Raw genomic sequence first — 26,069 nt, 5'->3', positions numbered from 1 at the left:
AATAAAGAATTAAACATTCAAATCCAGTCTGTTCTCAGATTAAGGGCGTAGAACGGAAAAGAAGAACTGGCAATAAACTCTTCGCCATTTTTTTAAATCTACGTTTTTGACGACGAACATTTTGTGAAACAAAAAACGTCCGAAAAGGAGCTGCTACCTTTAAACCATGTTAAAACCAAAGCAGTTAATTGGTAATAGAAACTTATACCACCGTGAAGGGTTTTTGTCAGAAAATTATGTTATTTCAAGATTCCTACTAAAATACCCGTAAAAGTGTGGATACATAATTTACAAAAAAAATGCAAAAGACAAACACACCAGACATACATTAGAATTCTTTCTCTTTGGATTTATGTAGTTTGTTAAATTACATAAACAATTTTTATCAAACATGTTAAATTTATAAATTTTTGTCTATGTTTAAACTCTGAAATGATTTTAAAGGTTTAGTTAAAAAGATATAGATAACAAATAATTTAGAAAAAAGTATTTAATAAAAACCAAAAAAAAACAAATATTCTAGCTTTAAAGTTCTTGAGCAGTCGAGAATAATTTCACTATGTAGGTACACAAATAACTTGTCTAGCATACAGTTTCACTAAAGTTAGCGAGTTGGCATCTATAATTACGGTCTGGGAGTATTGATTGTACTATCGAGTGTCGGTTGAAATAATTACAATGTTATCGAAAACACAATGAACATGATTATTGTGGAGTCAAATTGTCAAATGATTTATTATGACCTAAGTCATAAACGTATGATAATAACGAAGAGTAGTAATAACGGTTTCGACAAAAAGTATAACATAATTCGCTTATTCACTACAACCAGATTTCTGTATGTGTCACACACGCCGTCAACTTTTTGCGTCTAAAGAATGTGTGTTCCTCACGTTTGTCTTTACTATACATGCGAGTTTAACAATTGTATAGACAGTAACACCTTTGGTGTAAAGCCGTGAAACGAACCTAGGACCTTATGAATTCGCGCGTAAAAGCCACTAGGCTAACTCTACTTTAAAATCATTATGCCAATATCACCTTGATTTGTTTCACAAGTTACTCGTAATTTACTTACCACTACACTACACTCCACACGACACTAAATTGAAGCAATTAATCGTAAAGATAAAACCGTTTAGTGTCTATCCGCAGCACTAGTGATGGCGACATAGACATACATTTATGTAAATTTGTCGTATAAATTAAATATTATATTCCATCTTAACTAGGTTATAGATTACTATTGAAATTCTTCATGCGATAATGAGGGCAAAATGTATAAAGTTTTAACAATGTAAAGAAGACTGGACCATATCGTTGTTCAATAATCTCCAAGATAATTCACAAGCTAACTTGCTTTTATTATGCCATGTGATAAGTCTTGAGAATAAGGCTTGCACGGGCTATCTACACTTTGGATCTTGTAAATTGAAATGTTGCCTCGCTATTGTTTGTTTTTCATATATCACTTAAATAGCTCACTAATAATCCTTAAGAAAATATAATTTCAAAGGTTTAAGATAGTAATCATAAAAAATAATCTTATACTAAGGGTCTGTTTCACAATGTCCGGATAAGTTCCAAATAAGCTATTTATTAGTTATTGGTAGGATAAACACTATCGTTCGTTTCACGACTGTCAGATAGCGCTATTCGTCATGAAACGCGAAGTATCTTATTCGGAACTGTTATCTTCCGAATAATTTATGTGTTGCATAGCTATTTGGTACTTTATCCATACATTGTGAAACAGGCGCTTAGCCTACTAATTCCTATTTCTATTCTATTTAGGTTTTATAATAGATTCAGCAAATACAAAGATAAACATATCTTATAACTCTTGATACTGTAAAATTTTTATTTGGGTGTCGAACTTTTTACCTCTAACAATCAAACTATGCGCAATATGCTTAGACACCTTAGAAAATAAATGTATTTGGAATTGAAACCTTCAAAACCCTTTATAGATAAAGGTAAAATAAACGGCAATTTGCAAGATTGCACTAATTTTACAAAAGCGCTCTGATCGAGATTAATTTCAAATCAATCGATGTATGCTATAATTTAAAAGGCTTTTAGTTAAGAAAGGTTTCGCACATGAGACTTAAATTACCAAGGGACGCCCATTAAGACCCGGTATGCGGCATATCTCCACATCTCGCGAGTTGCGTCGCAACAAAAGATGCTCCCGGTGGTCTTTGAGTATTAAGTGGCGATCTATCTCTCTACTGTTTGATCTGTTCGAAATCTATTCTGATTTTGAAGGCCAAAAGGCCAAGTCTGATTGAAGAAGTTCGAACGAATCTTTGCTGCTCACGGCATTTTAGTGAAATCTATTGACATCGACGCAGGGGTGCGTTAAAACATCTTTTCCAAAAGTGTGCTTGTTAAATCATATCTTTTTGAAAGTTTGACATCATTATACTTTAATTTTGGATGTCGCACTCCTGAACAATGACTTGGTACTATAATCAAACCATGCCTAAGATTCGTCAACCAAGACGTGCGTCTACGGCCAAGAAACTCTTACTTATAATATATTTTTACATTCTAAAAATCAGTCTCCCACCTTTATAGCACGTGAGAATATTTACTATAATGTTTGACAAAAAATATTAGGAACTTAACTATTCTTATTATTATTTCATTATGATAATTAATATGACATTTGTATGCCTATTTCTATATCAATCTGAATATACACATTAGTTCGCGTTTACTGAACAGAACCTTATCTATTCATCAAACCTACAATTTAGTTTACATATAAAATACATCCGTTTAAATGTATGCATAAAAAAGTTGTTACCGAAGTCCGAACTGAAATTACTGACAAATTTATCACCGCATTAAATGATTGTTATCAAGCATTAAATTCGATTATAACTAAATCGATGTATCGAATTAAATTTGAAGAATATTACTTTATAAATAAAATAACAATAAAAGTGATGCGCCGTTCAGGGAATGTGTAATTATGGACAATTATTATGATACCGCTGAATGGTCGATAGATGATTGAAAGGATCGAAACCCATAAACAAAAGAATCGATTTTGGTTACGCAATTTAGTGATGGCCTCGAATAATTAACTGATATCGCTTCTCGAACCGATGATCGGGACTTTAGGAAAAAATTGTAAGCTTTTTTTAGGAGTCACATTAAAGCGTTTTTCAATATTGGCTAAACTAAACTATTTAATTTTTGTTTGTACCTTTCATAGAGCTTTAATGAGCTTTCATATTATTTGTGATCTTAACAACGTAACCAGTAACTATTGCATAACAATATATTTTTCGACGTACTCACATCAATTAAATATATCCACTTGTATTTATTTTACCAAAAAGGAAATATATGTATAATAAGCTTATGTAAAGAAATCTTTAATATATATTATGAATTTTACTGTGTCAATACTTATGTAGAAAACATACATTTAAACGATTTAAATGTAAAAATGAAAAAACTCAGCTATAACGAAGTTAGATTGTGCTCTCGACTGTTAAAGTCATTCCATTTGTTATTTTTGGAAGGAATACGATTTGACTCCCTGAGGGTAGCGAGAAAATTTTATTTCTCTTCAATTTCACGCACTCAATAAAAGCAACAATATTTAAATTTATCCGTCACACCCTATATCTCTTGTTCGGGTGCACTTTTTATGTTATTCAGTCCATATTTAATTTAAAAGACTTTGTTTGTATAGATACGTAGATAATATTAATTATTACATTTTTAACTTAAGAACTACTAGTGGTACTAATTTATGATCCATACATTTATTTATACTGTATCACCTTATTCAAAAACACACACATAACAAAAAAAACAGGTTATAAAAGTTAAAGGCCACGGGCGGCCTTATAGCTTACAAGGAATTTCTTCCAGGCAACCCCTACGTTAAACAAAGAAAAAGAAATACCAACAGAGTGAGGAATACAATAAATGAAAAATAATGAACAAAAAAACTCAACATAACACGTTACTATAAAAAATATAAAATAAAGTAAAATCTAAAGATTCAAAACAGATACATTACCATCAAATATGATCTAATTTACGCTATTTACACGTAAGGGAAAGGAAAAACTATATTGATAAATTTAAATAAATAATTGTAGCCATTTTACAATAAAAAGCTATAAACAATACCATTCCCCCAGATATTATGCACATTGAACATAAGTCACTGGCGAATTAAGACATATTTTCCCGCCTGTAAGTTGAGCAGTTAAAATTACAATTAAAGTCTGCGTAAAATTTACGACTCAAAACTGACAAAATAATTTAAGCGCGTTAAGGTGAATGCGACCATTTGAAATTGAAAACAATGGTATCCCCTCGGTTCCTGTTGAGACGTTTAAAATACGGATAAGGAAGTTATGGGCGATGTGAATTTAATTAGTAAAAATATTGGATTGTATAACTTTTTTATAGAATAGCAAACGGGCAGGAGGCTCATCTGATGTTAAGTGATACTGCCGCCCATGGACACTCAATGCCAGAAGGCTCGCGAGTGCGTTGCCGGCCTTTTAAGAATTGGTACGCTCTTTTCTTGAAGGACCCTCGAATAAACTTTTCAGGTTTCCTTTAAAGTTTGGCTTGGACGGATTCTACATACAAATAATCAAATGATTTTTGTGACTTGTAATACGAATAACTGTGTTCGAAGTAATATATGAATTACTGTTTAGTAAAACATATAAAACATGTATTAACTTACATTTAACACAGTTTTTTCGCTTTCAATAATAGTAGCACCATTAAAATGCAGTAAAAGTTTTTGATAAATTTTAATCACGCAATTATTCAAAATTTGCTGGCAAAAATATTTTAATATCTTTCTACACATCATTTATTCCTGTATTAAGATTAACGCGACACATTAACAAGCGACAAATTTCGAAATATCTAAAATGAAATAAACATAAATGTATATTGTAAATCCATCAAGTTAATTCACGTGCTTGTGAGGGAAATTCAAAGTAACGATAATGGCTGTCATGGCACGGAAAAACGAATTTTCTTCCCTTTGCTTTTAAATTTACAAACTGGCAATTTTATTTTATTGTTATTAGATTTTTCCGGCTTATGTCACAGGATGTCACTGCGGAGGATTATTCCCGCAGTCTCTACGCTAATAATCATAAGAATTGTTCCACTTTATTATGTGTGAAATTTAGAACGTTCTTCGCATACATTTTATGGAGATTTCATCTCTCATGGAAAGTGGTTGTAAGGTAAAAATATGTTGTTTATTATCTACGCTACAATTTGCGTTATCTGTATAATGTAACTGTCGATGCTTATTAATATAAACTCTGTTTAATTTATTTGAATATTATTGTTTATGTGCAGATCCTATGTGATAAATATAAAGAATAGTATAACAATAGTTTACGCCTAAAAACTATTTTATCACAACTTTTTAAAAATTATTCTTAAAAGATAAATAGAATCTTTACGGCCATACTTTAAGAACAAATAATGAAGATGTCGCCAAGAATTCGAATATAAAAATAAAAGCGAGCGTGCAACGAAATAACTCTATGTTATCGACGCACGCGCACCCAATCTGCGATCGAAACACAGTGGATAAGATTATCCGGTAGCCGTGTATTATTTTAATGAGTATACACGACTCCTTCAGATTCGATACGATACGAAAAGGCATAGCTACAAAAGAGATATCAAAGCCTGCAATGCGAGCCATTTCGTTGTTTAAATCTAAGTCCGTATCCAAGACCATAGATTACAATGGCTACAACCCTATATGGGCCTTGGCCACAGAATGCATTCTTTTAGTAGCTCAGCCTTCTGACATATGTCGTATTTTTAGGGTTGTAACGCTATATAGATAAATCCATTGTTACATAGCCATACTTTGAACTCATTAACAGCTCCAGGACCATAGATAATACAAAAATATCCACAGACCCGCATTCAAATAAGATCTGTGTCGTTTCATTTTTCCCCTCGGATATTGGTATTAAAAATGTAAAAGAGATTTATGCGAATGCTTCTAAGCTTTCATTAGTTGTTCCTTGTGTTATGTTCTGCGGTTCTGGTAATTTTTTTCTCTTATTAGCTTAAAATTTAACTGCATATAAAACAGATTTATATTCCCACGGTGGTCCAGCTGCATGCTATGACTTATATTACGATTTTTCCCTCTGTATTGAAATTAGGAATACGGTTTAATGAAAAATAATGTGAGGTGGTGTTTTAATGGTTATATCTTGTATTTGAACAAGAGAATCTTTAGGGGGGGGGGGGCAATAAATAAAGAGGGCAATATTTAGTATAGAAAGTATTTGGAATAGCGTTTTTTGGTTGTTGCAAAGTCGTTCTGTAATATATTATTAGTGCTTAAAAGAATGATTGGCATCTCTGGACACCTATAATCCTATTGAACTCGCAGGTGTGTTATCGGTCTTTGAAAATGCAGTTCAATTGTAAAGAATCTTAGTCTGAAACATACCGGTTAACCACTGAACAACTCTATACTAAAACCGGTACGAAAAAGCGATCACATATCAAAAAACATGAACATATAAAGGCGCGGGTACTCATAATTTCATAATATAATAAACACATGTAACAAGCATATCACTGGGGATAGTAATTCCGTATGTAAATTACAAGGGTCTTGTTTCACCCCAAAGAGACGTATAAAACCATACTAAAAGACCTCTTCCGGTATACAAATATTTTGCATTCATAGGCCTAGTTACGTTTGTCCTGAAATAACTCCTTAACCGAGGTTTATGTCGCTTAAATATTAACGATGATCAAATCCATGGAAATAATCGTGATAAGTACAAGGAGATACAATAAAATGGGAGTCGAATCAAGTAAACTTAGGCCACAAGAAGTTGTAAGATCGAATTTATAAGGCAAGTTTAAAAAAAGCGAAACAATATTAGAACTTTTGGGGCCCATAGACCTAAGACCTGTAAAGTCTAGAATGGATCAACGAAGAAGTGCTGCTAGCGATTAAGATACACAAGAGTATTTTTTTAGTGGTAGTGTTCATATTCTAATGTATAGACAGTAACCCTATATTTAAATATGTAAGGGGTTTGGTAGACAATACAGGTAAGTTGGTGTTTTTCTCTCTCTGCCAGCATTAAAGGCAATATGAACGAAACTTTTTAATTTTTGTTTAGTTTTCTATATTTTTATTACTTTGTTGGTTGAGAGGATTATTTTATTATAAAAAGTTGATTAGTTTTTATTTATGTTCCTTCAAAAACTGTTAGGAACAAGTATATTTCAATTTTTTATACGTATAAATCTCAGTCACTATTCAATAAAGTCATTTCACATTACGAGTAATTCGGCGTACGTCATATTGAATTATTTCGACTAAGTAATTCCGAGCGGTTAATTATTGTGCACAAACTGGGAGGAGAGTTGAGAATGTAATTATTATTAAACTTTACGATTGTCTCACTTTACCCCTTTGTTATAATCGGAATTTGATAACGACGTAACTCGCGATGACGCAATGGATATGTTGCCTTATTGTAACACAGCAAAGTGCAAAATCAAAATTTCGGTAATTCGCACATATGACACTGCTCTTGGTGTTCACTCCGAGATCCTCAGGGAGTTTCTTAGGTTGTTGCTCACAGGATTCATATTTGAGCTACCTTAGAAAATTTATGGTTGTGTAACGAGAGATTTGAATACGTTGATCGTATTTCATAGAACATTTCAATAATCATTTTAGCATTGCTTATGAAACTAGACTCGAACTCAACAATGATTATTCAAACAGGGGCTGTCGACATACACAGTATGTCATGTTCAGTGTTCATACCGAGGCCACTAGATGGCGTGGCATGCGTGTGGTCGAGTCGCGTGCGCACTGTAACCCGAGCAACACGCGCAAGTAATCCAATATGGCCGTCTGATGTCACCTATCTACTTTGCAGGAATGGCATTTTAATATCCTTACGCTAATGGTGTTTAATGTCACTTATTGTTTACGTATGAACAAGTGGTACGTAAACCACACATCACTTATAGCCTATTGAAAAGACTTGTCGTCTTGAATGATCATCACATTGTATGGACAGCTCTTGAATATAGCTATATTTCTGATAGCACGTAAAAGCAATAACTCATCTCGTCGACTTGAGGTAAACAAACAGAGATTGAATAAAGTGATTTTTGTGGAACACCTAAAGCACAATGGTGCGAAAGCTAGCGCGGAGCGGCAACAATGCATCGTTCGGTCTATCTGCGCGCAGGCATCTTTAGTGAGCGCAGTGGCTCGTTAGTTGCCTGGAGGCGGTTGTTTGCATTGCGCACCTAACTTACGATATAGCACAGCATTACAATAGAACCATTCCTTTACTTTCTTCGAAGCTACGCATAATTTATGCAATAATAGGAAGAGGAAGCCTTTAATCATATTAACTTATGAAGCAATACCGCTTTACGTTAAATAAAAAGGGAATCGCAAATTGTCACTAATTTAATTTCACCACAACGTAATAGCGTCTGTCCCGTCAGTATTGTAAAAGCTTTCATATCAATTGAATCCATTAGCTGAGTACACAAGTCCTGTCTGTTTATTTGCTCATCAGTTTTTATCATTGACCAGTTTGTGTTTGTTCGATCGGTCACTTCCATATTATTGATGGCTTGTTTCCCCCGCAACATTGCGATTCTCTCGAATCATAACAGTACCATACATATTTATAACAACTATTAATAATCAAGCGTAAACTCCACCTAAAGGTGAAAAGTCTAAATTGGTTGGACTAAAATAAGCTTCTATTAATTATTTGTATTTAATGCGCTAAAAGGAAACTAACGTAGTAATATAATCGCGTCTGCCTACTACGAGCTACGCTGGCTATCTCTTGATATGGAAGTGGAATTCCCTTTATTACCGACCCCATAAAATACTGCCGTATCTACTTGCGCATGTGCCATTTGTCCATTGAACAGCACTTAGCTTAACAAAAACTGATAGTTGTAAAACAAAAGAGGTGTATAAAAGCGTAACAAGACCAGAACGGTTCAGAAATAAACTAAGCGGTAAGAGTTAACAGGGATAAAGGATTAAAGAGAAGCCGAAGCAGATTTATGTCGCGATGATTGCAATCGGAACGATTCTGTGTGTTACCTGTGTTTACTTTTTTCAGGGGTGAACATTTTAAGTCGAAGAAATGCATCGTATCGCACGAGATATCGATACTTTAAGACCATTTCCAATCAGACTGCAAGGTTATTTAGTGGAATCCAGATTCAGTTTGGATATAAAAATGCGAGATCTTTTTCAAATTTTCTGAAGTCTAGTCGAAATGGGCGCAATTTACAATTCATTGTGAGTCTGTTGACACTTTCAAATCGACAAGTTTTATCATAGAATGCCTTTCAAACAACCCTCCTCGCGGTTATCTGATAACGCAGTGAATGCGAGACACATTTGTCTGTACGACACCCACTCTGCATGTCTAGTGTAAAAATTGCCAGCGAATGTGTCTAGATAGTGATCTCCTATTTGCTAGCAACAGGAGGGCGATGATATGATGTTTGTTCAGAAACGTTTCATGACGGTCGACAGTTGTTGGAGAAAAAAGTTGACCTCATCGTTCCAATGACCTTGCCATATATAAGACTGGCGTGAGCGCCAACAAAAAAGCACTGGCTAAACCTATCAATTCAGCTAAGCGAACCACAAGAGTGATTGCTGTAATTTCTATAAAAATCAACGGTATGGATCAGCAGATACATGAATTTGTAAAAATGTTTCATCAACAATGATTTTATTATCGTAATAACAAAATTACGGGTTTTGTCTAAAGACAGGCGATTTACAATCTTAAAACAGTATGCTTAGAGGGTTATTCGTTTAGCATTCGCTAACATGTCAGGGGAGAAATGGAACCTTTTGTTGGCCCATAGCATTATTATTTCCCATTTTGTTTTGTTTATTAATACAATTGGCTTGAGGCGCAATATTGATATTCAAGTTTAGATGATGACTCCAACCGCGAGTTTTCTCCTCTGTATTTTTATGAATTTTATAAGAATTGTGTTTCGTTTTTCTTTGGGCGTGCTTGAATTCGTGCAGGTGTTATTTTAATATTGGAATATTATAAGCTGCGAGGATTTAACAATGGTTTAGATTGCAGGTAACAATCATAGCTGTTGTTGAGATAGTAATGGGGGTCTCAACGAGGTACAGTTTCGACAGGCATAGCGCACGAAGATTTCTCGTGGGGAAAACGGAATGACGTGTATAAATAACTCGCAGAAATATCAATTAAACAATTATGCTGTCCGAATGGAATCGTATGTAATGATAGTGGGCTGGGCTATAACTCAGACGCATCTGTTCTACGGATATTTGCAAAAGGCACGAAGCTGTGCTGTGCTTATTTGAATTCACACTGTCTCCATACTTTATATTGTTAAACTAGTCTTTTTATAATCAACGCCTAAGCCTCCATACATTCCATACCAAATACTGAATTCAAAATTTCTGTGAAAAAGAATGACATTGACTTGAATCCGTAACTATGGCAACCAATGTATTCATTGTAGGTAAAGAGGTAATATCAATGTACTACGTACTAAATACGTACTTAGAAGATAAGATTTGACGACAGTTTATACTAAACAAAATATGCAAAATATAGCTGTAAGCCTATGATTTTGTGTCATTTATGATTTATCTGTGCATTTATTAGAAACTTGTTTCCTTGGTGTGCTAATTAAAAATAATTTAAGAAAATACAACACTTATACCGTTTATAGAGTTTTAGTTATTTTTGTTCAGAACATAATAAAGTCCTATCATATTTTGTACAAGTTACATTTTAATTATAGGAATTAACTAATACATACATTTCGCATACATTTAAAAGATTTTATCCAAAAATAAATTTATTTGAATTCTTGTAAAAGCTTAATGAAAAGAAAAGTGTTAATGATTCATTTATTCGACGATAAATCATTAAATAATAATTGATCAGTTTGGGGCTTACCTTTCTCATAACTAATTTGTCTCTCCTGTTGGCGGGCATTGTCAGCAGCAACTTTAAGAAGCCCTTGTATGTTTCTTAGGAGGGTTTCTGTCGATGAGACCAGGGTGTCTGCTGATGGGTCTACCGGCACCGAAGGTGGGGAGCCTGATTGAGGTGCATAGCTCACTGGGGCTGGTGAATTCGCCGATTGTAGATCTCTTTCTCCGTCGCTTATATCGCCTCCTGGATAAAAGATTTTTATTTTCAAAGAACGTTTGATTCATAATAAAACTGAGTGAGAACTGACAGTGTAACACAGAAATATGTCTGCTAATGGCACAAGAATTCACATAGAAAGTGTTTATTTTGTGTCCAATTATATGTTTGGACATTAGTCATCTATCTTAAATGAAATTTTAATACCCCGAGCTTAAACGACACCTTGATAGTGAAATTGCTTTTACTATAATAATGATAATATTGCATTTTCAAGTATCATTTTAGATTAGTAAAAAGTATATAATTTTTCATAAGGTAATAGAGTCTGCGAATGAACCATCGTGGGATCACTGTGCAAATTATCTTTTTTATCTTGACAACATTATTACATTTGACAGTAATCATATTTATGTGAGAAAAGAAATCCACGCCGGTGCCATAGACTAGCCTCGTCTGGTAAGTTTTTTTTTATTCTAAGTGGCGTGTGTCTTGGATGAGCTTATAAGCTAAACAATTATGTTATATAGAAACCTCAACAGGTCACAAGGAGGAAGTGGCCATCCGGTAAGTTCCAGGCGTCACATTTCAAACAAAACCTAAGACATTCTTCTTCTTATTGTATGAATCTTGTATTATAATAGAACTGTGCACAGCCATTAGGAGCTCGTTGCATACATTCATATTGCAATTATAACTGCACTGAACATGGTAATCGCGTGGCTCTAGGCTTTGATGCGAGCCCATTTGCATGTACCATCAGCAAAATCAATGGCAAGGTATATCTTCATTTTATCTACGTATCGTGTAAGTCCATACGATGACAAATATTTTCTTGTTTCTTTAGATTCAAAATGATGCTGAGCGATAAGGACAGAACATTCAATATGTAATTTAGCTGTTAAGATTCATTTATTTAATAACTTGCTTAGTATATTCCATAAGAGTATGAAAAAGAATAAAAACCTAAATGAACTGAATTTTTTTTTGTTGAAAAAATTATGTATTTTTAACAAAAAAATGTTAGGTTTTATTTTTTTTAATATAGTGTTTTCTGATAGTACATTATTCCAATATAATGAATGATCTACGATAAAGAAATTGTTTCCAACATGATTCGATTAAATATATTTACATTGATTCCATATGAAAAATACTTAGAAATAAGGGATAATTTTAAATCTGCTTGTAAATTTAATAAGGCGTAGTTTACATTGAGTATATTAGAAATGGCGGTTAACTTTTGTATACTCTTTAGAAATAAATAGAACCGCGTCTGAGAAGTGTAAATACAAAGCATACAAAAAACCAATTGAATTCTCTCACGGTCAAAAGTAATCTATCGATACATTTAATTTAACTGACAAGATAGTGAACGCTCATCATATAATGAAGACAACATCGTTTCGTCATTGTCGATGTTCACGATAGCACTTTCCCAGTTGTCACAACATATTCTGCCTAATAAGACCAATTAACAAAATTCCGACTAACCCAATACTTGGAAAATGAACTCTATTGTGATTAATATTGAGTTGAAAATGAAATGTACGCCTTTATAATCTTAGGTGTGATTAAGTTTGGAAAGGTGTGGTTGAAAGAAGGAGTTAATATAGGTCCAGACAGAGATCAAAGTTGAATGACACGGTCGAAAAGCTTTTTTATTTTACATCGTGATCATCGCGCACGGATTGAAATTAATTATAAATAAATATGATTTTAGCATTTCACTCGTCTTTAATTATTATTTCGCCCTATTTTTTAATTAGGTTTTCGAAATAACCATCGTCTAAACGTTATTTTATTCCCGCGACTTTGATTAAACGGTTATTTTTAAAGTCATATTATATTAATTACATAATCATATAAAATTCACGAATTGTCATAACTCAAGTGAGATTAAAAATTTAAACATATAATTTTGTCCTTGTTTCATTAATGATTCATTAACAATTTTTTAATAACATTCAATTATTGAAAAGAATTTCTCCACAATATCATTATAGATGTTACAATGATCTTTAAATCATGAATACTTTTTAAAAGAAGAATTTTAATGTTTGTAAAATGTATGCATAATTTATATCAATGTCATTAATGAATAATTTTTAAAATAAGAATCTAACCCCAGTGACCGTTAAGTAGTTCCCACGTTTTCAAGTATTTTGTGTACAATCTGCAATAACTTGAGTACACAAACGTTATTGTTTCACTTAATTTACCTATTGTACTCTTCGAGTATTTACACTCATCGATCATTGTTTTGCATTACAACGATGAATTCCGTAATTTATTATTAAAATAGATAACTATTAAAACGCGTTTAATGCAACATTTAATTTATAGAAGTAGCTACGGCGGGACGGGCTTCTAATCCTTTTTAAATTGTTAAACATGTACCTCTTAGTGACGCTTTTGTAATTAAAATATGTGGGTACAATTTTACGAGATTATCGTTAAGTCTGATTGTCAAATGATTTTGACATACGGAAGTAAAAAACGCGTCTAAGGACGATATAAAATATTTAGATTTAGGACGGTAGTAGTTAATATTTTGTTAAATTGTTAAAAGTGAATTTTCAATAACACTCGCAATATTATTACTTTCTTTAATCATAACATTTTACATTAATAACACTTTAAATTACTATCTGATGAATTCGTGACGTTGCATTAAATCTTTTGATTGATGATCTAAGTGATAACTAGTATTTAAGTCTAAATCTGCAAAAACTTATAGAAAGCTAAATGTTTTAGTAATTTAATATAATGTTCGATGATTTTACTTGATGGGTAAGGATAATAACGTTGGTCATGTCTGCCTAACCAATTTTTAACTACCATAGCAGCATTTCACTGAAAGAAGAAACGCGATATAGAAAAAAAAGTTTTGCTATAGCAAAACTTATTTTTCTATATATATATTATATATTATTATATATTATAACTATAGTTAAACTTTCTGTATCAGTTTAAGTAATAATATATTTTTTTAATTAGCCTTCTGTCAAACCTCAGCTCTTCGTAATTGAAATTTAAAATTTCCCTTGCTAACTAAAGTTTATACTCTATGCTCGTACAAGTTGACAGTGTCATCTTTACGGACAAATTTACGCCAAAAAAAACATAGATTAAGTAGATAATAGACCTCGGTCTAAGTCATTGGAGCCATTAAAATATACGTGAAGTGTAAAAATAGACATGGGAATATTTTTATTACTCTATAATCACGATTGTTTCTTCCATTTCCCATATTATGCTTCAGTAGCTTTTTAACAGAGAAACGGAACGATCAGTCACCGTTTTAATTGAAGCGATAGACATAAACTTATATTGCAATGTTGCGTTCTAAAATAAAAGAGAGAGAAGTTTTATGGTTGATAATTTTCTTACTACAATTGCTTGAGAATTTTAAAGCGTTTACGCAGTAATTTCACTTACATGTTATTGAAAACCTGATGAGATTTTATACTATACATTGACTTTGTAATCTAGCATATTCTTAGTAAAAAATAAAAAAGGCGCTACGACCTTGGAATTTGATTTCAATATATTTCATGTTCTTTATTATCTTAATATGGGTAGTCAGCCTTTTGTGCCTTTCAATGCTCGAATTTTGGACCTAAAGAATACTAATTTCTTTACCGCACAACCCAATTCAATATTTAAAAATCTATCGGTACAGCAACCTCAGCGATGTTGTAAGGTCAAGCTCAAGTAACCAACACTGGTCAAATTTTTTTTATTAAAAAAGATAGCTTACAAGGGTAATTGTTATCTTACAAACGCAACCACTTTGAAAACATACCTTCGTCTTCGTCTTTAACGTTATGGTCGTCCTGGTCAGAAAGGGCAGCATCGCTCTCGTCCGTATGTGATCTTGGAGATGGTGCTGTAGCTGCAGAAGAGAGCCGGGGAGGCTGAGGCGTCCGGCGGGAAGCAGCTGAGCTCCTGCCACTAGCTGAGCCTTCGCCCCTCTCACCCCGTTCACGGTCAGACCTTTCCCGGTCCCCGGAGCCTGACTTTGATAGGTTGAGAACAGGACTATGGCCTGGCGATGAACCTGTTACAATTGTTGGCTTGTTTAAGTAGTCTTGTCTAGGAATGGGAAGTAAATTCTTCCCGTCCTGATTATTTGCGTAAAATAACAGTAAATCCAGGGAGAAAATTATATTTTTGTGGTATGCAACATTTAGGGTTATGACATTGTACTTTTGAAGTGATAAGTTCCGAGGGTAAACCGCTTCGTTACGTAACGCGTTACGGCGCCAGTCTGTCTAATTATATCATTAAAAACCTTTATACCTGTATGAAACATAAATGTTATTAGTTTTTTTTATAGAAAAACCAATACCCTAATTGTTGCGTGACAAAAACTGCATTTAAAACACTTAGAAATGGAACGCCGGATGTCGAGGTGGAATTTTGTATTTTACCTAAACGTCCGGTGAATATTGTAGTCAATCTATAAAAATATTATTATTGATTTCTCTTTATATATAAGGACGTATGTACTATTACAGCTTGATGTTGTTACTCACCATTATGTGAACCTTCGCGGGCTTTGTCCATCGCAATAACGCGTTCAATGTCGCCTCGCTCGTCTCGTAGCCTGTAACAAAAGACAGTTTTAAATTATTAAAACTTTATATGATGATAATAAAATACATCAAATTATTAACCGTTTTTTAAAGCGATTGGTCGACGCCAAATAACTTTGTGTCAGTGTCATATTTATGAAAGCATAATCATACTCAGATTTTTTTTTCCGAAAATATTTTTTGCGTTGAATGGTAATAAAAATAAAGTACGTTTTTTCGTTATATAGTTTTTGTGATAGTAATAATACTCATTTTTTAAATACATTAAAAACTCCGCGCGATCAGACCGTGGTTTTTATTTTTTGTTTTAATGGTTTATTAGTAGAGCAAAATTATTCCGCCAAATTTTATATCCCGATTTACGACTCAAATATCAGTTATCATTAACATCTGTGTAATAATGCCTAAAGTCGACAACAAAACACTACTAACAACATTAAACAGAAAATTAACTTCAACAAGATCTCAACATCCATAACATAACTTTCCACATTTAAAGTGAAACTCATAAATTAAACATACTCACATTTCAACAATAATTTTTAATCAATAAACACCCGCCGATCAACGGATAAAAAACTATGAAACACGCAAACATTAATTGATATTATTAATGAATGGATATGTCAGGATCTCGTTATGTTGCATCGGCAATAAATCGGTCACGCTACCACGCAAATCTCAATGCTAACAGTATCATTTGAAAACCATAAAGCATACTGCCTACTGTGCAAGTCAAAGGAAAAAGTATAATATCATAGAACCCCGCTGAGTTTCTTTGTTGAAGACGCTGCATGTAATTTTGTTCGGATGCGGACCCTAATTCTTTTGATTATGAATTATTAGCTACCGTATCATATCGTAACGAAATATTTTTTTTTATAGAACAGGGGGCAAACGGCCAGGAGGCTCATCTGATGTTAAGTGATACCGCCGCCCATGGACACTCTCGATGCTAGAGGGCTCGCGAGTGCGTTGCCGGCCTTTTAAATATGTTTAGGTCTATTAATAAATGAGTTAAGTTTAGTAAGAATTTGTCAATACCGTTTACGACATCGTTTAAACCAACCGGTTATATTGACCAAAATCAAAGGTCCCAGCTGGATTCTATTGTATTAGGTACTTAATAACAACGTCTATTTCTCATTACAAAATATTTTTTTACGTAAGAAACTTAATATACGTTCAAGATGCACGTCGCTATCAGACAGTGGTCCTAATTTTAGTATTTTATGCTCATTCGTATTTTAATGCCAGTGTAAATTAATAAAACACGGTAATATATTATAAACCTATGAAAATAATTGATTACATACATTATGATATGTTACGTAAATTATTTCAGTCTAATAGAATAAAATACTTGTTTTATAATTAAAGCCTTTTTGTTTCTATGACCATACAATGTTTTATAAAACACTACGTTTCTTACTATACTAGTTTTCTTCTTGAATATCGACCATCGTCAAATATAAAATTACTGACACTCTCAATAACCTGAGTGCAATTTCTAATTGTCTTCTAAGGTAATGAATAATTCATTATTACACATAAAAGTTTAATATATGAGAGATGAAAATTTTTCCGCAACCAATTTCGCTCATTTCAAAGGGGTTAATTCTAGAATTTTTGCCCAGTAATGCCTTTTGAGCATTTGAATATAAATGACGTCTGAAAGTGAAATGTAACATACATAATAAGTGGCTGTTTTAAGCCTTGGAACCCTTTTGTGGATTACAGAGTAATGTGACAAACAGAGAGTCAAGATTTATTCTATTTCTGGTAGTGGTGTATGATATCATAATAAAAAAATACTTTCACCTATTGATATGAAATGTAATATTATAAGTTAGTTCACTTAAAGGCCAAAGATACTTTCAAATCGTTATTTATATACATATATATATAGTAAAAAATATAATATATTTTAAAATTTGTTGTTAATTATTCAAAAAAGCCTATACGGTATATAAAAAAATGGTTTTTACATTTCAAATTAACAATTTTCTTCTATTTATAATATAAGTTAAGCTAATCTTCTGTAAGGAATATTTGATTGTAATGTTTTATAAACATTACATTATTATATACTATGTTAATATAATCATCAGAAATACCACCTGTTTTTAATATTATTAAAAAGCTCTACTTGAAAATTACACTACATTTGAACCCTCAAAATGGAGTCGTTTCGTACTTTGACGAGTCACGGAGCTCCGACTGAATTTAATATATTTTTCATTTCCGCCGCTATTAATATGTTAATAATACTTTATATCTTTGATATCTTTCCCACAAATTGGCAAGATCAAAGCGTCAAAGAAAAAAAGTTTAAATTATTTATTTGACAAATCAATTCGTTTTGAATCGAATTTTAATGAGCTCAGGCATTCAAAAGAAACTAAATCATTACGATCGGACAAAAGATAACGCCTATATCAATAAAGCAATAAATTATTTCATCTTCCTTTTATTTTTATCATTATACCGTTAATGTGATGGATGACATTCACAATGTGTTATATTAAAAATGGAGATGGCTTCAAAGATTAATCATTATAATTGTTTCGTGTTTTTATTACACTCATTTCCTATTTTATAAACGATAAAATATAGTTTTTCTGGATAAATATAAGATAACAATAGTTTTTGTGTTGAATGAATCAGTGTAGCCCCAACCTTTTTTTTAGTGCTTAGCCTCAGATTTCTGTATGTGTTTTATCATAGAATTTAATAGGCAAAAAGGTGATCAGCTGTGGTATGTCAGTTTCCTCACGATGTTTAAAAGTATTAACTGTTTGAAAGAACGTTGCGCACTGCAAAAATGCGCTCATAGAAATTAAATTGGTGCACAGCCGAGGATCGAACCAACGATCTCAGGGATAAGAGTGGCACGCTGAAACCATTAAGCAAACACTGCTCTCGCAGCTTTATTATAAGTTTTATTATATTCGCTGGAAATTTAGTTGAAAATCACGATTATAAAAAATACTCGCCAATTGAACCCGGGATAAAAACGAAATCGCAACCACCACACGATACGCGTAAACCGGTGGGGTTTCGGTTTATTAGATGTAGGTTAATTAATGGAAATGATACACTGATTTTCCTGGAAAATTAATGAATATTCTCCCCAACTGCCAGGAGCAGCAGTCAGATATCGGGAAATATTATTCATTTACTTGTCAAATTGTAAATTGGTGTAGAAACGTCGCTTGACGAAGAAAAAATCGCGACGGCCACTTGGGGAGAGCGGCTCTTTATGTAAATCCGTCCCTGGTTTATGATTCTTACATTATTTAATGATTACCTAATTTTATCATCCCTAGAACGAAAGCAATGCTATACAATCATTATATCCTTATTCATGCAAAGAAATATACATATTTTTAAGTCGAAGTTAGAAGCAGACATGGGGAGAAATTGGCTGTGCCAAAAATGAATTTAGAACTGTTTCGGAAAAACACCTTTTGTATGGCAATTAAAGTTTTTAATAAATTACCGAAAGAATTAAAAGATCTTCCGACTAGAGTCTTTAAAAAGCGACTTAGTGCATTACTTTTGGAAAAAATGTACCAATCAATAAATGATTATTTGCGTGAGACATTGTAATTGATACAAATTTAATAAAGTAACTGATAATGTAAAATGTAAACTAAGGTAAATTTGCGCACCACTGTGTGTGGCAGAATATGCGAACGACTTACGATTGTACCACCTTAACATTTTGTACCATATTCTTGAAATAAATTATTATTATTATTAAGCAGTAATACGCCGAACGCAACACCTTTTTATCGGAACACGTAGCTATTCCATTTTCAAATTACAAAAGCCATAATGAATCGATATCATTAACTATCAACATGAATGTGTATGGATAATGAAAGTTAACTTAGTTAACGTAAACCACTGCCATTACAGGACGAGCAGTGGCCTAAACAGATATTCCGGGGCCACGAGCTCGGACAATACGATGCAATCTACCATCGAGCCAATGTACGCTGATTAGTTAATTCTGAACCGCTCATACAGCCTAATACCGCACTAACGCTACGAACCATTCTTGTATGCATAATCTGATTAGAGGAAGTATTAAACGAAGCTTTTGATAGCACTGCCGTTATTATGTATCAAAACGCGTATCAAGAAAATGAAATCCACTCCCAGCGTAAAACATTTGCTTGACACCCAAATCAAAAATCGCTTTAGCCCCTCCCGGGGGTGATGGGGACGTCGACGCCTCAACATTTATTATTTCAGACATATCACTCACATGCAAAACAAACTCCGTCCGATCCATCAAAAAGTTCTTCCCCCGCCACCTTTACGAACAAATCGAGTGTGTAAGTAGCGGTTTGAGGATTCGATCTCATCCCAATTTGTGTTTCTCCCTAAGAAATCTAATATTGCTTACGAGTGAAACATTCATTAATTTTAATTATGACGTTTTGCAGTGTTCTAATTATAGGTTTTAGATATTTTTAACGGATTGAATCTATGTAATATCATAAACTTCGCGGGAATAAATACAGTTAATATATCTTTTTCTACATCTGTGATACTTTTTGACATTCAACGCCCTTTGTCTTCAGACACCGTGACCACTCACAAAACACGCGTAACGTCGGGAAAAAATTATGTAAAGTAATTATAAGTTTATAATGATACATAAATTCGATCCATTAAAATAAGTTTTCTTTAAATGTGTAAAAATTATGTTAGTAAAAGACAATACTATATTTTTAATTGAGTATTTGATTTGATACATAACTTAACAAATTAAATACATTTAAACATAAATAATGTAACTGTATTTTGATACATAAGAAAATTAAACGTACAATCGATAATGTAACTTAAATAAAAGGTACCAAACAGTTTAATGAAACATCATAAGAAACGTTGAGACTGCCGAAAAATATGCAATATCAAAAACAAATAAACTTTTCATCCACAGTAAGAAAGTAACCCTCGAATAGTCAACAAAGCTTCGAAGAAAATCGAGCGAAAAAAGGCTAAAAACACCTTAGGGGTTTACTAATCGAATAAAAAATATCAGCGGCCAATGTGTAGGGGAGGAATAGAATAAATTATAAAGAAAACAACATGGTAAGGGGATTTCGCAAAACAACAAGTTTCTTACTTTATGTTTTGTCTTAATTCGAATACATCTAAAGGGGACGTGATTTCTAGACACCAGTTGTTTCAACAATATATTATAATTAGGAAATTGATCTCATATATAATATATGATAGATGATTAAAAAAATAATATATAATAAATATGTTATATATAAGGGACTGCTTGTCCCTTAAGATGTCAAATTTGTAAAAGTTTTGTCTCGATTTAAGTAGCATCAAAAATAAAATCGCGGAATAATGGGAAAAAAGTAACATGATGACTTGTTGGGCGCACCCTTCGCATAAACGTCACGATGTCATTTGTAAAAATTGCGGCCTACTAACTTCTTCAGTTTCAGAATAGTAAATGCAAGGAGTCGTCATGAAATTGTTATTATTTTTTTGTACGGCTTTCCGTCGTTTAAATATTATTATTTTAGTCTTAACTGTATTTATCTACATAAAGGTATACTAATATAAAGGTTGGAGTCTAAATATACCAAATGACTTATATATTAATATTTATTTAAACAATAAACGTATTCAACATTTTTCATTTATATTTGTTATTATATATTAGTTTACAATCTATGATTTCATTAATCATGACAGAATAAAGAGAAAGAGAAGAAAGAGAAAAATAAGATACCTCAATAAAGAGACTCTATAGACATGTTGTTCTTGAACAAAAGAGAAATCGTAAACAACCAAATTCAGGGGCGACAAAGAAATCGGCAGCGGGACCTCGCGGGGGAAACCGGAGACAGTTATTTAAATTTGAATAATATAATATGGAAAAATTACGTCACTTAATACCGTAATAAAAGTGCACTAAGCGACCGAGGCATTACGCTTGCCAAATGCAAAGAGGGACACGCAAATTTCGCTTATGAAACGTGAAATGAAATATAAAATCTGTCGGGAAGAAAATAAAATATGTCTCCGAAGCTCATTACGATATTAGAAGTACGTGAGGAGATTTAAGTTGTCGCTGGTGAATCTGTGATGATGAACGACTTGCGTGTTACTATTTCACCATGCCTCCTGCTGATAGAGGACAAATCTTTGTTTTAAATTTATTTTATTATTCTTTATTATGAAGATGTCATATGGAACATGGTGTAATGGCTGCAGCTCCTTACAAACATTGTGGTAAAAGTATATCGCCAGTTCTTCTCATCCGTTCTACGCCCTTGATTTGAGAACTGGCAGTAAATGTAAAATTAGAATCATTTAATGTAAATATTTTTTTTTTGTTCATATTTATTCATGTAATGAAATAAATGATTTTTTATTTGATTGCTTGTTCATTTTGTTACAATGGCTACGAAGTTTAGGTCAGGTTTTCCGAAAAGTGTTTGAAACAAAGCGAATTAATTATAGCGGGTAGTTCTAAAATTTAATGAAATAACGTCGTATTTGTTGAAAGCAGATTACACTACGGTAACGAGATTCCGATTGGGCCCGTACGATGTTATTAGGATTTAAGCGCCATCGCGTCGCCTGTCTCCCGGCGCAATGTTGGATAATTATGCAAAATTGCTTCTACGATTCGTAGCCCCGAACTTTTTAGGGACACAATTAAGTGTAATAGTAATGTTTTTTGATAATGTTTAATTTCACTGATACCTGGGGAGTAGATTTTTTGCGATGTAACACTAGAACGATAGTGACCACAGATTGCATAAATACGGCTTCGGCATGTGATAACCACAGAGAATTTACATGCATCAGCAGGCTTCCAGTCCAATTCCTTCGATAATACAAAGAGACAAACCCTTCCTTATCCGTAAGCTGCATGAGTGGTGCTCGTCAAAGTAAATCAAATTTATTTTGTTTAGCGGTTTCTTTCGGTGGGTCTAGTCACATCATTGTAGTGGATGTCATTTCTTGTAACCACAATCTTTGCGTAGAAATAGTGTGTCTATTAATAAGTAGAACTATTTTATTTGTGTGTTATTTAATATCGAACAAACGAATATAATGTTATTCATAAAGGCTTAAGGTAAGGCTCAGAAAGGCTTTAATATTTTTTAAGCTTTGCAGAACTTTATTATGAAGTTGAATTTTATATGGATTGAATTTGAATTGAATTGAAAAAAACATTGAAGTTTATATGGATGCATTTATATGAATCCTAAAAAATAACCATCATTTATTTATTTAATTAATATATATTACATTGTCAGGTTTTCGTTTGTCCACCGTTGAACTAAGCCTCTTCCATCCGGTTCCACTTGTGTCTGTCGTGGACCAGGCGCAGCCAGATGACGTTTAGACACTGATTTTAATTTGATGTATTATGTTATTACATTGTTGCTGGATATTCTTAGAATTCTAATGTGTAGCACCGAAAAACATTCTTGAGTGATTTTTGTTCTAGTGGGTTCAGTCCTGAGTTTCTGACTATAAATTATATTACACTTCTAACTCTTGCTGTAATTGTCACTGTCGCACCACAGTTGTTGTTGTGGTTGGTTGGAGATAGGCCGATTGATAATGGTGGAAATATGCCGTCAAAGCCAAGAGTACGAAAAATCCAAGCCAGGACGCTACTACTAAACTGTAAAGCTAAATCCCTATATAAGATATATATATACGATTAAACTATTTTTTTAAACCAAACTTAGCCAAGATAAATTTTAACTAAATTATTTTTAATATTCAAAATCATTAAGACAAAAAGACGAGAAAAAAGATAATAACTCTCAGATGTCCCATCATTATGTCAGAGTCCCGCAGCCCATCCATCATAGTATTGTTCAATGCATTGATAAAACTAACACCTATTGATAATATCGGATCAGCTATAAAAGTCTTTGACAATGACTTTAATGAATACTCGTAGATATCATTACTTTTATAAATTTTTGGGCCTTTAAATATACCGCGTTAAGAAACGAAGATTACCTATGATTTTCGATGTTTTTACATATAATACATATAAAAATTCGTTTTATCAGTTTAATGATTCAACTATTCGATTGTTAAGATGACAGATTCCAATTCACTCACGAGTTTTTAAATTTCGAACGTCAATAACGCAACATGCTTTTGATTTAAAAAAACCGTACTCAACACAGTTACGCTTTTGAATTGACGATATAAATACATTCATTTTCATTGATTATCTAAATTTATATTTTTTATGGGCATTACATTGTTCTGTATAACAACCTCTTGTTAAATGTAGATAATATTTGAATTCCACGCCAACATCAGCTCACCCATATTTTTGTGAAACTTCTTTAGGCGCATGAGGGTAATTTTTTTACGGATCAAATATACATATATATATATAATAATATAAGCGTCAGGAAGATGTGCAGCTTTCTTTTCGATAAAAGTAATGTTTAAAGAACTTTATTTCTCATTACAAAACAGAAATATTTTATTTACATGAGAAACTTAATATTAATATGTATATATTATATACGAGCGAGATACACGTCGCCATTAGCCGTAACAATTTTAGTCAGCTATGTTCATTCTAACATGCATCTTTAATGCCTTTTTGAATTTGTCAAACACTCCAATATTGCGAATTTGAGATGGTAATTGGTTAAATAATTGCACACCCTCATACCTAATAGATTTCTTCAAATAATTTGTACGCGGCTTCGGTAAGATAAGCAAACTCGCTCGACGAGTATTGCGTGTCGTTGTGTGTTTGATTTTTTTTAAACGACAAGCAACTATGGATAGAGTTATTTAAAATTTTTTTTATCAAAATACAGGTGCTATATACATACAGTTGTTTAATTGTCATAATTTTGGTTTCTTGGTAGATTTTATTAGTCGGTGTTAAAAAATTGTATCTAAATAATGATTTTATTAATTTATTTTGTAGTGTTTGTAAGTTAGAAATTATGTTTTTACATGCCGTACCCCATATTTCAATTAGATATATGAAATGTGGCTTGACTAAACAATTATAAATTAAATGACGTACGGATTGAGGAATACATTTTGATATTGACCAAAATCTGCCTATAAGTGATTTTAGTTTGGTAATTATGTGTGATATATGAAAGTTCCACTTTAAATATGTATCTATTCTAAGACCCAGATATTTTTCCCATTTTTTGTTAGTGATTTCAACGTCTTGAACTTTTAACGGTTGAAACATAGGAATGATTTTATTTTTTGCTCTGAATATTACATAAGATGTTTTTGAGATATTTATGGTTAGCAGATTTTGTTGAAACCAAGAATATAGAGAATTTAGGTCTGACTGAGCTCGAGCAACCATAGTCTGGATATTTATACCGAAATAAAATAAGCAGGTGTCATCAGCGTAGAGAGTGATTTGGCCATGTAAACCGAGCTCGTGAATGTTATTAATATATATTAAAAATAACAGTGGACCCAGTATAGACCCTTGTGGGACGCCGCATGTTACTGGTATTTCTGAGCTTTGAGCATTACCTATTTTGACTATCTGGGTTCTGTTTGATAGATAAGATTTGAATAATTTTAGCGCACAACCTTTTATTCCTATACGATCTAATTTTTTAAGCAATAGATTGTGGCTTACGGTATCAAACGCTTTTTTCAAATCTATAAAGACACCCAGCGCCATTTTTTTAGAGTCAATGTTTTCCTTTATATGACTGATAAGATCGACTGTGGCTGATAAAGTGCTGCTTTTTGATCTAAAACCATATTGGCGTTTAAAAATAAAATTGTTAGTTTGTAAGTAAGTATCAAGTCTTGAATAAATAATTTTTTCTAATATTTTTGAAATTGAAGGTAGAATGGATATTGGTCTGTAATTGCCGGGGTCAGTTTTACTGCCTGATTTATAAATAGGAGTAACTTTGGCTTTCTTTAGAGAATCCGGAAATTCACCTTTATGCAGCAGCTTATTAAAGCAGACCGAGAGATATTCAGAGAGATCATTGATAATGCATTTTATGGTTTTAGTATTGATTCCATCTATTCCAGTACTGCAATTTGCGTCTAGTGTTTTTATTATATTTGTTATTTCAAGTGTTGTGCATGGACTGAAGTTAGATAATTCAGCATTAAGACTTTGAGGAAGTGCTAATGTAAAATTAGTGTGAAATTGTGTTGGTATTTCATTAGCTAGTTTCAGCCCTATGGTAGAAAAGTATGTATTAAAAGCTGCACA

General features: G+C 32.7%; 1 protein-coding gene across 4 annotated transcripts in view; it reads right to left on the bottom strand.

Moving 5' to 3' along the window:
- LOC110992270 (dachshund homolog 2) overlaps positions 1-26,069 on the bottom strand; it is a 135,053-nt gene that overhangs the window by 28,725 nt on the left and 80,259 nt on the right. For all 4 annotated transcript variants that reach the window (XM_022258019.2, XM_022258020.2, XM_022258021.2 and 1 more), the window contains 3 exons: positions 15,752-15,822; positions 15,019-15,273; positions 11,016-11,237 (listed from right to left, as the gene is read on the bottom strand). In XM_022258019.2, the coding sequence (XP_022113711.2) occupies positions 11,016-11,237; positions 15,019-15,273; positions 15,752-15,822 (548 nt within the window). The remainder of the gene's footprint in view (positions 1-11,015; positions 11,238-15,018; positions 15,274-15,751; positions 15,823-26,069) is intronic.

Source organism: Pieris rapae, chromosome 15 (assembly GCF_905147795.1).
Source record: "Pieris rapae chromosome 15, ilPieRapa1.1, whole genome shotgun sequence".
In the NCBI taxonomy this organism is placed as follows: domain Eukaryota; kingdom Metazoa; phylum Arthropoda; class Insecta; order Lepidoptera; family Pieridae; genus Pieris; species Pieris rapae.
This window is presented reverse-complemented; position numbering and strand designations above follow the sequence as displayed.